Source organism: Phoenix dactylifera, chromosome 2 (assembly GCF_051530095.1).
Source record: "Phoenix dactylifera cultivar Ajwa chromosome 2, Ajwa_hap1_PhDact_Kaust_v1.1, whole genome shotgun sequence".
Taxonomy (NCBI): domain Eukaryota; kingdom Viridiplantae; phylum Streptophyta; class Magnoliopsida; order Arecales; family Arecaceae; genus Phoenix; species Phoenix dactylifera.
Genome location: NC_143191.1, coordinates 48,663,798 through 48,674,700, shown reverse-complemented (window position 1 = coordinate 48,674,700; position 10,903 = coordinate 48,663,798). Strand labels below are relative to the sequence as shown.

The 10,903-nt window shown below is 37.8% G+C and overlaps 1 protein-coding gene across 3 annotated transcripts; it reads right to left on the bottom strand.

The window, feature by feature from the left end:
• Positions 1-1,887: 1,887 nt before the first annotated feature.
• On the bottom strand, positions 1,888-2,826 carry LOC120108203 (defensin-like protein 1). 3 transcript variants are annotated; one of them, XM_039121782.3, is made up of 2 exons: positions 2,674-2,826; positions 1,888-2,292 (listed from the first exon to the last, which is right to left on the bottom strand). In XM_039121782.3, exons 1-2 carry the CDS (start codon positions 2,732-2,734, stop codon positions 2,132-2,134), a joined length of 222 nt encoding a protein of 73 aa, XP_038977710.1. In that variant the 5' UTR covers positions 2,735-2,826; the 3' UTR covers positions 1,888-2,131. The 3 variants fall into 3 exon arrangements, with proteins under 3 accessions (XP_038977710.1, XP_088572868.1, XP_088572867.1); XM_088716742.2 differs by having other exon boundaries at positions 1,888-2,336; positions 2,674-2,792; XM_088716741.2 differs by having other exon boundaries at positions 1,888-2,355; positions 2,674-2,786.
• Between the last annotated feature and the right edge of the window lie 8,077 nt (positions 2,827-10,903).

Genomic DNA, 10,903 nt, shown 5'->3' with positions numbered 1-10,903 from the left:
TTAGCTTCCTTGATAGAACGTAGAATTGTTATTTGCGTTAATGAAGGATATTTTAGCCGTCCCTTTGATATTTCAGTCATCTAAATGAGGATGACCAAACCAACAACCAAGACCCCTAATATTTGCTTTTAGGAGTCCTATAGATATACACCTCACTTGCTGTAAATATATCCATTTTTCCTCTCATTTAGATATATTGAAAATAGACATAAAAAATTATTAAAGTATATAAGATATTTCTCATGACAATTGATAATAAGGTATTCTTATTTTATGAAAGAAAACAAAGATATGATGATTAGAAACTTTCTACTCTTAAAACTATGAAGCATATAAGAGTGAACAACCTGCCTTATCTCCCATAGCATAAATTTTATTAATAGATTCTAAACCCTGCTAACAAAGCATATCACTTTTTCAATTTTTCGCTTATGGGATTAGGGAAGCGGGGTTTGGGGATCTGCAAATAGACTTATTGCAAGGAGAGACAAAAATAATTTAAATAATTCAAAAATATTTTTTAACATAAATGAAGATAAATTTTATCTGAAGCAAATGTGACTAATGGTAGAAAGATCAAGCGAACTGGTATCAACCCTTTGCCTCATTTGATTAGATCATACTAGCACACAAAAACTCAATTTGCTCGAGTTTTCTCTCATAGATGAGCGGTCTACCTCTATTTGAGAAAAAATCATATAGAGTGTACACCAAAGAAAAAAATATAAGACAAATATTTTATTTTACCATGTTTTTCCTAGTGCCCATCTTAAAGAAAGACTTTGAAAATTAGAAACTCCTACCAGAGGAGTTGTCAATCTCATGATTAAAAAAAACAAGAAGAAAAAAATTGCACACGCCATCCTTTTTTTCTTGTTTCTAGAACATACCTTTTACCTATACATACTATATGGTTAGATAATACACACCAAGCAAATTAGTTATCTAGTAAGCCAATATATACCGCTAAGTAAATCGATATATAGTTTTTAAGATATGACGTTCATTAGTATATAGTACACGGCTAGGTAATATACATTTAGCAAATTGGTAATCAAGCAACCTAATCTATACTTCTAAGCAAATTGATACATAATTTTTAGAGCATCATATTCAGTAGTACATACTACATGACCAGATGATACATACTCGTCGACTTTTCAATAATACTGCATTTTTTTTTTAATACACATCCAATAGTGATCTAATATTTATCTTCGATACTCAGTTTTCAAAATATACTTTTTACTAGTATGCATTATATGACCAGATGATACACACCAAATAAATTAATTATCTAACAAACTAATATATACCTTTCAAATGAATCAATATACAATTTTCAGAATATAATGTTCATCAATACTGGTGCATGATGCATAGTTTTTTAGTCTTGTTTGACATAAGAAATTACATACATACTATTTCTTAAATTTCATAAACTCTTATATGCAAAAATTCTTAAAAAAGAGAGAAATTTCGAGATATGCACTCTTCCACATCACTAGTTCCATGGTCGTGATAAGGATGGTCCCCTTAGAACACACCATCTGTATATGAGAATTCGTACTAATGTATATTTAATTCCATATGGGTTATTCAATAGAAAAATTTTGAATAAATATATTGAACTAAAAAACATAAAAACTTTCCGACTAGTTTTTTTAGGTGAGATCTTCGATCGTTAAAAATAGTATCAAAACTGACCTGATCCATAGCTCTGCATGATGGACTCATAGAGACTAACCATAGACTGAGTAATTTAAATCTCGTCAGGGACAAAAAATACTTCTGGATAGCGAGATCATGGATTGCTATAATATATATATATATATATATTCATCACCAAAAGATAAGCAGACCTACAAATGATTCATCATTCATCCATATCAAACTTTATATCAAGTGTATATATACCAGGAGGCACAAAATAATCCAAAGTAATTTTCTTACACATACCATATCCCAGATAAGAACACTGGAAAGCTAGAAACCTCAAAGCATGTCCCAGAGAAGAACTACAGAGAACTACCAACGGAGAATAATCTTCCCACATACATAATATCCCATATTTTTTAAAGCAGATCCATGTACGTACAATAGCTTGGATGCTAAGAGTGAGATGCAGCACCTAACATATCTTGGTGCAGTAGCACTTTCGCCAGAATCCCCTGCACCTGCCACCAGTAAATCCCCTTCCCTCTCTCTGGCATACAATGGCGCAGTTATGGTTGTTCGTGCACGTTCCCTTGTACGTGTGGCTTTGCGACTCGCACAATCTTGCACCGGCAACTGTCATCATCTCAATAGCCATGCATGCATCCGTGCAAGCATGCATGCATCGATGTCAAGCACATGGTAAATAAAGATCATAACATAGTTAAGAGTGTAGAGCAAAATTATGGCCCTTTTAGGGTGACCATCCAAAGTAAAGCTGTTTTCTCATTATTTTTCTTAATTTCCCTTTGTTCTCTTTTTGTTTTTACATATTAATACCACCAGTGAAAGGAGTCATGACTTTTGTTAAGCAGCCTAAAAAGACATGAGCTTTCCAAACGCTTGCAGCTATATAAGCTTCAACCAATTTGAAAAGCACAAAAAAGAAGGGAGAAACCCAAGGAGAGGTATATATATATATATGCTGTAATACATGCATGCGAAGATGAGTTTTACCTGAAGCAAACAAGATTAGCATCAAGAACACCACGCCTGCAGGCACAAGATTTCTCTCCATCCCTAGCACCTCACTTGCAAAGGCTTCTCGACTAATCTATAGGCCTTGGCTTGGGAGGTAAAGCTAGGGTTTATAGCCATTTATATCAACTTTGGAGGGGCGCGATTGCTTGTTTGTTTGCGGCTGCTGCATGGCAGATGTCCTTCATGCATGCACGTAACGTGGAGGCAGCATTTGTAGAATGGTCTGAGTGGTTGCCACCTACCTGCAGGTTTCTGAGTCATCAGGAATTCAAAGGTTCGATATTCGGATCCCAATTGAGATTGCAAAATCAATTTTTGGTTGTCAAGGAATTTTTGGTCGTCCTCATATTAAATGACTGACCGACTAAATTGTGATCCTGAGCTGATCCAATTGAGACTCTTAAAGATAATTAATTCATAATATATATGAAATTGGTTGACTAATCTAAGTAAATGTCTTTATTATGTTCATTGTTTACTGCATGCAGAAATAAATATTTTGGTTAATTACAAAGATCGATGGAATCGATTTCTCTTCTCAATCTAACCCAGCGGCTCTTCTTTCATGCGTGATAAATGGTACGTAAACTTAATCTCTGTAATCGAGGATCTATTCTCCTTCCCTTCCTGACTCTCTAGGTATATATTTCTGTGCCCATAGATCTATACTCTCTTAGGGCTCGTTTGATTCGCGGGAAACACTTTTTCTATTAGGAATGGGATTCTTGGAAAGCAGATTTCTAGAAAGAGAATGCATGTAAAAGTACTTTTGGGATGTTTGGTTGATAATACATGGGAAAGTGACAAATTTCTAGAGTGCTTATGTTTGGTTGACCATCCACTTTTCTGGAAAAGTTATGTATAATTCCTATTATACCCTTAATAAAAATTAGGTCTTTAATGCCTCTTTAATGCTGAAGGACTTTTTTGAGGAAAAAATAAAAATGAAGTGATTCATGTCGGCTCACGGAAAAGTAACTTTCTCATGTTTCTCATGGAAAAGACTTTTCCATGAAACATGGGAATCATATTCCCATAGAAATACAACTTTTTCGTCTCTCTTATTTGAAAACTCCAACCAAACAAAAGGCATCTCATTACTTTTCCATTCACCACACTTTCTCTCCTTCTTTTTCCGCGAACCAAATGAGCCCTTAGTGTTCCTGTTCCCCGTTGTTGTATAAGAAATTTACACTTATCTAACCATATATATTTACCATCAATCGACACTATGTTTATGAGCACAGATCTAAACGTTGAGCTTATAATTAACCCATTTATTTGTTTATAAATACTTTTTTTTAGAAAAAGAAATGAAATAAGCGAGATTTCACTGTTCTTAAGAGAGTCAAAACCTTTAGACATCAGTTAGGAACAGGAACCAAGCATGCACATGCATGGAACTATATATAGAAAACCATAGGCCAAGACATCTAAAGAGAAACACGACATTGTTCGAATCTAAATAAACACGACCTTAAAGAAGAAGAATTTATATGAAATTTGAAACATATCTTTCCGAAATGGTGGTTTGGTCACCAAAAGGTGATTTGAAATTCTAGGCCCCAACGGTCAACAATTTGCCGAACCAATGAACACAGCTACATCGAGCAACTTTTGATTTCTAATGCTCAAGGCTACTTACTCTCAGTTTACGAATTTAATAGAACTCAAAATGGATAACTAAAACTAGTGACCTTTTTTATCTATGGTATGGGAAAAATCGGTTCCTCTAGTATCATTAATATTTTAGTTTGTAAGCCTGGTCCATATCTTTTGTTGCTTTTGTGTTAAATTTCTCCATTTTATTTGTCCTTTCCAATGAAATTAACTGTCATAAAAGCCAACATTCCATCACATTACTTCTTTATGTGTCCAGGCTACGGATAAAATAATATCCATCTTATTCAGCAAAGATCAGGGAAGAGCAACCACAACTCATAGATGAGACATATGATAAGCTTGCAAACTGAGGTGGAGTAGAGAACCTAATAACATTCCTTGATTCAAAAGCACCTGCCTCGGAATCCCTCAACAATCGCCACCAGTAAAGCCCGCTACATGATATACTAGACTATATATAGTTATTGCATTTTTTGCATGGTCCCTGGACTTGTGGTTCTGAGACTCTCATAGCCTAGCGTTGGCACTTCTTGCTACATCTACATACATGCCAAGGAAAAAGATCAAAATTTAGCGAGTCTGTGTAAAAAATAAAAGTGGATAAAGTGAAATGTTCAACCAAAGTTTAGGATTATTTGGGTCAGAAATCGAAATTTTTTAAACTCAACATGTTAACTCTAGCTTCATTAGTGATTTTGTTTGAGTGCTACTATATCACCAATTTATAGCTATCTAGTTGAAGTTCACTACTGTTGGTAATGTCACTACTGTTGGAACTTAATTTTCTGGTCGTTCAATAACTCTTGATTTTAGACTATGGGTGATTTATTAATATTCTCCTGATGTTCAAAAAATATTTTATTGAGACGTTTTGGCCCTTATCATCTTAAGCTTGTATGAATCAAAAAATCTTCATTATCGATAGATACAATATAAAAAAGTGGAAATTAATTCCCCACCCTCTTGATGACTCTGTTATAACAGAGAGTCTCTGTTGACCAAAATTGAAATTTTTGATCCAAGGACTTTGCAAAGCTTAATTCCCTATCTTGGAGAGTGTTTTTGTTCAAAATTATAGTTCCGAAGATGCCCCCACGACCCCACGGAAGACATTTGAAGGCGGAAAATAGAGTCCGTTGGAATTTCATGACTCTTGTATCCCGATGTTTCCTGAGCCACCGCTCTCTTCTCCGTTTTCTCTTTGCCATGGGAGATGAATGTTGGAATATATTCATATCCATTCGCTGAGAGTCTTTATTGACCGAAAATGCTGAGAGTCTCTCTACTTCTCTATTTTCTTTTTGTCGTGCGATTCCTCTTCTTTTGTTTTCTCTTTTCCGTATGGATTCTCTTCTTATCGCTGCTCTCTTCGTCTCTGTTTTCTCTTTGCCATGGGAGATGATTCTTAGATTCTCTTCTTATCCGTTCGCTAAGAGTCCCTGTTGACCGAAAACGCCTAGAGTTCCTCCTTCTCTGTTTTCTCTTTGTCGGGTGATCCCTCTTCTTATGTTTTCTCTTTGCTGTGCGAAATTAATTTCTGGATTCTCTTTTTATCCATTCGCCGAGAGTCCCTGTTGACCGAAAACACCAAGAGTCCCTTTTCTTATCCAGGATATGGCTACGATGTCTCTCTCCCCCACTCTCCCTCTGACTCTAGTATAACAGAGAGTTCCTGTTGACCTAAACTGATATTTCTAGTCCAAAGATTTTGGGTTAATTGCGATTCAGAGATAACATGGCAATTTTCATTCCCGAAATCCTGATTTCCTACATGCTCACTAGGTTCTTCTCTATTTGCCATTGCCGTGCAAAGAGATATCTTGGATTCTCTTCTTCTTTAGCTGTCATTGCTGATATCCTGTACTGAAAACAGTCCCCATGGCAGCATTCCTTTTGCTTCATTGTTAAAATAGCATTTATTCTATTACGAAATAGAATGATATGAAGAATAGATTCGGGAGAAGTAGATCAGCAAGCAAAACACAGATCAACACAAGCTTTTAACGTGGTTCACCTAAGTTGGGCTACGTCCAAGAAGATCCCACAAATATTATGTATATATGTTGAGAGAAGTACAAACAAGGAAAAAAAACAGAGAAAAAAGAAACAGGAGCAACACAACTTACTCCCAAGGAAAAACCCAAGAACCTCATTTTCCTAATTTCTTCTTTTTCCTCTGCAGTGCTCTCACAAACCCCTACGAATCAGCAAGCAAAGTCTCTAGTTCGATCATCCCAGGGACGACGAGGCAGCCATCTTCATCCTCATCATCGTTCCAACGTGATCGTCGGCTACTTCTGTTGAGAATCACCACATCAGCCCCCTCATCATCTTCATCTGTTGTTGAAGATAAGGACTTCCAAACCATGGTTCCAATGACATGGCGACAAGTGGCATGAAGGTAAGTGAGGTGGAGTTGCATACGGCTCCACCGCTTAACAAACCTCCCACTCAAAAACATGATCAAACTCTACAAACAACGTCTTCATCTCAAGCATAATGCTTGTGTACATGAGCCTCAACATGTATCATAACTCAATCGGGCAGAATCTTTACTCTGTCTTCAGTGTGAAAGACCAAGAGAAGCTGAGCATGCCTTCAACTTCTCAACTGTAACTACCTTGGTTAATATATCTATAAAATTTTTGCTGGTATGGATCTTCATAAAAGTAAACTAACCATCCCCCAAAAGAGAGCGGATAAAATGATACCTGATATCTATATGCTTTGTCTTACACTGGAATGCTAAATTCCTTGCAAGATAGATTGCACTCTGATTATCACTGTACAATTTAACATCTTCTTGCAGATTTCCCAATTCTGTCATCAGGTTCTTAAACCATATTAGCTGTTTGCACGCCTCTGTTGCTGCAACATACTCGGCCTCTGTAGTGGATAAAGCAACTATCTTCTGTAGCTTTGAAGCCCAACTAACTATTGCGTTGTTCAAAGTAAACATATAACCTTTGGTGCTTTTCCTGCTATCCAGATCACCTGCGAGATCTGAGTCCATATACCTCTAAAGCCTGATCTCTGAGCCTCCATACCATTATCCATGATTAGTAGTACCTCTCAAATTCCTGAGAGGTACCTTTCTTCATATAAGCCCTATCATCTGGAGTTTTTGCATATTGATTCTTGCTAAGCTTGAAGTGACTAGCCAACGGAGTGTTAACAGGTTTTACCTTCTCTATATTGAACCTCTGTAGGATCTTCTTAATATAGCTCTTCTATGACAACTTCAGCTTTCTCTTTGCTCTGTCTCTAGTGATTCTTATACCAAGGATTTGTTTGGCTGGACCCAGAACCTTCATAACAAACTCATATGTGATAACTCTTTCTAGAGATTCTGGATCTCCTCCATGTTTGATCCTGCAATAAGCATATCATCTACATACAAAAGCAGTATAATATAAGAGTCATCAAATTTCTTAATAAAACAGTAGTGGTCAGCATTGCATCTGGTGTAACCGTGCATAGATATAAACCTGTAAAATTTCAAATACCATTATCTGGGAGCTTGCTTTAAGCCATATAGGCTCTTCTTGAGCCTACACACCATCTCTTCTTTTCCTAGAGTTTCAAAACCTTCTGGATGATGCATATAAATTTCCTCCTTTAAATCACCATGGAGGAATGCGGTTTTCACATCTAACTGCTCAAGATACAAATCCTTTGATGCCACCATACTCAACACAGATCTAATAGTAGTCAATTTAATGACAGGAGCAAAAATCTCAGTGTAATTTATACCTGCTTTCTGTTGAAAATCTTTTACAACCAATCTGACCTTGTACCTCTTGGTGCCATCTTGTTTCTCTTTTAGCCTATAAACCCACTTGTTGTGAAGAGCTTTCTTTTCTGTAGACAACTGAACCAAATCCCAAGTTTGGTTTGTCATCAAGGAGTCCATCTCCTCATTCATAGCCTTCTGCCAAGCTGTGGTGCTATCAACTTGAAAAACCTTATCAACTTGAAAAACCTCTTCATAACACTCTGGTTCACCATTGTCAGTCAACAATAAATAATGTAGAGAAGGAGAATAACGACTGGGAGCGTTAACAGTTCTAGTAGACTTTCTGATAACAATAGGAGTTTCCATATCCAATGAAAATACATTTTCTAAACTTTGCATCCAATTTGTTCCTACTTGTAGAATCCTCATGAACATAAGAAATGCAGCCAAAAGTTCTTAGGTATGATAAATTTACCTCCTTCCCATAGTCCATGCCTCCTCTGGCAATCCTTCATCCAATGAAACTGAGGGTCCTCTGTTTATCAAATATGCAGCAGTGTTCATTGCATCCGCCCAAAACTGTTTAGGCAATCCAGCGTGCAGTCTCATGCTCCTGGCACGCTCCATGATGACGTGGTTCATGTGCTCAGCTACACCATTCTGCTACGGTGTCCCTACAATTATCTTCTCTCACCTGATTCCATGGATAGGGCAATACTCCTCAAACTCTCTGCTGCAATACTCTCCTCCATTATCTGACCTGAAGCACTTCAGCTTCAGACCTATTTCATTCTCAACTAGAGCTCTCCACTTTTTGAAGACATCAAATACATCAGATTTATTCTTTAAAAAATAAACCCATAGTTTTTTTGTAGCATCATCTATGAAAGTGACAAAATATGAAGAACCACCAAATGAGCATACCTGGGTTGGTCCAAAGACATCAGTATAGACCAACTCCAACTTCTGTGGCTGTCGAGGCTGTCTTCATTTCAAGAAACTCACTTTCTTCTGCTTTCCATGGATGCAATCTTCACAAAACTCTAGATCCACTGATTTGAGCCCTAAGAGCTTTCCTTTGATATACATGATCTTCATTTCCTTCTTGCTCATATGTCCAAATCTACAATGCCATAGTGTTGAATCTGTGCTTGACTCTGCAACTGAGATGGAACTCACAGTGCCCTCTATCACATAAAGCGTGCCTTCTTTCTTACCACGGGCAACCACCATAGATCCTTTAATGATCTTACAAGAGTCACCAACAAGTGAAGTAACATAGCTTGCACTAGCAAGCTATCCAACAAATATAAGACTTCTTTGAGACTGGGCACATGTCTCACATCTGTCAACTTCAAAACTGAAATGCTGCTATATTGATCTGCACATCTCCTTTGCCAATGATGTTACATGGCTCTCCATCTCTAAGGTAGACGCATCCAAAATCTCCTTGGGCATAATGTGTAAAGATGTCCTTCTGTGCAGTAGCATGAAAAGAGGCACTGGAATCTATGACCCATGATTCAGCCTGCCCATCCAAGGACAAAAGTAAGGCATCAGTATCAGAAATTTCAGCAACATTTGTTGAAGAGCTAGTTTCCTGTGTAGTGCTCTCTGTCTAATTTTTATAGGCCTTACTGAAGCACCTAATATGCCCCTTCTTGCCACAGTGTCAGCAGTCATCTCCTTTGTCTTTGATAAATTTTGATTTGCTTTTTCTAGACTTCAATCTACCATGGTTCTTTGAACTATACTATGACCGGCCTCTACCCTCTACATGTAAAGCCATCCCTTATGCTTTGCCGGAGCCTTTCCTTCTGATCTCCTCGCTGAACACCAACATCATCATCATACTTCAGATTAGATGATCCAGAGGAGTTGCTTGAGGCCATGACCAGCCCATTCTAGCTTTTCGTTAGGGAAGACAAGATTAACAGAGCTCGAATCTCGTCATTGAAGTTGATGCCAACCGAGTTCAACTAATTACTGGTGATGGTATTGAACTCATTCAGATGTTCAGCAACACTTCTGTTTTCAGCTATCTTCATATTGAATAGCTTCTTCATCAAGAACACCTCGTTTGATGCCGATAGCTTCTCGTACATCCTTGCCAATGCACTCATGAGACCGGCTGTGATCTTCTCCTTTGGTATGTTGAATGCAACAGACGCTGCCAAAGAGAGGCGAATCGTCCCGAGGGCTTTTTGATCTAGGATCTCCCACTCGTCGTCGGTCATATCCATTCTCTTCTTAGTTTTCTCTCCAAGCGGAAGATAGAGATCCTTTTGATAAAGGTAGTCTTCAATCTGCATCTTCCACAGCCCGAAGTTCGTCCCACTGAACTTCTCTATTCTCAACTTTCCATCTTCTATTGCTCCCACTCGAACCACAAACAGAGCTCTTATAGTAATTGTTACGGAATGGGATGATATGAAGAATAGATTCGGGAGAAGTAGATCAGCAAGCAAAACACAGATCAACACAAGATTTTAACGTGGTTCACCCAAGTTGGGCTACGTCCACGAAGATCCCACCGATATTTTGTATATATGTTGAGAGAAGTACAAACAAGAGAAAGAAAAACAAAAGAAAAAGAAACAAGGGAAGAACAACTCACTCCAAGGAGAAACCCACGTACCTTACATTCTTAATTTCTTCTTTTTCCTCTACAGTGCTCTTACAACCCCCCCCCCCCCCCCCCCCCCCCCCCCCCCCCCGAATCAGCGAGCAAAGTCTCTAGTTCGCTCATCCCAGGGAAGACGAAGCAACCATCTTCATCCTCATCACCGTTCCAATGTGATCGTCGGCTACTTCTATTGCGAATCACCACGTCAGCCTCCTTATCGT

Bases quoted from the DNA above. Each gene is read 5' to 3' on its own strand.
- LOC120108203 (XM_039121782.3), bottom strand. From the start codon at position 2,734: ATGGAGAGAAATCTTGTGCCTGCAGGCGTGGTGTTCTTGATGCTAATC. The intron at 2,293-2,673 runs GTAAAACTCATC...AGATGATGACAG, and splicing joins GCTAATCTTGTTTGCTTCAG to TTGCCGGTGCAAGATTGTGC.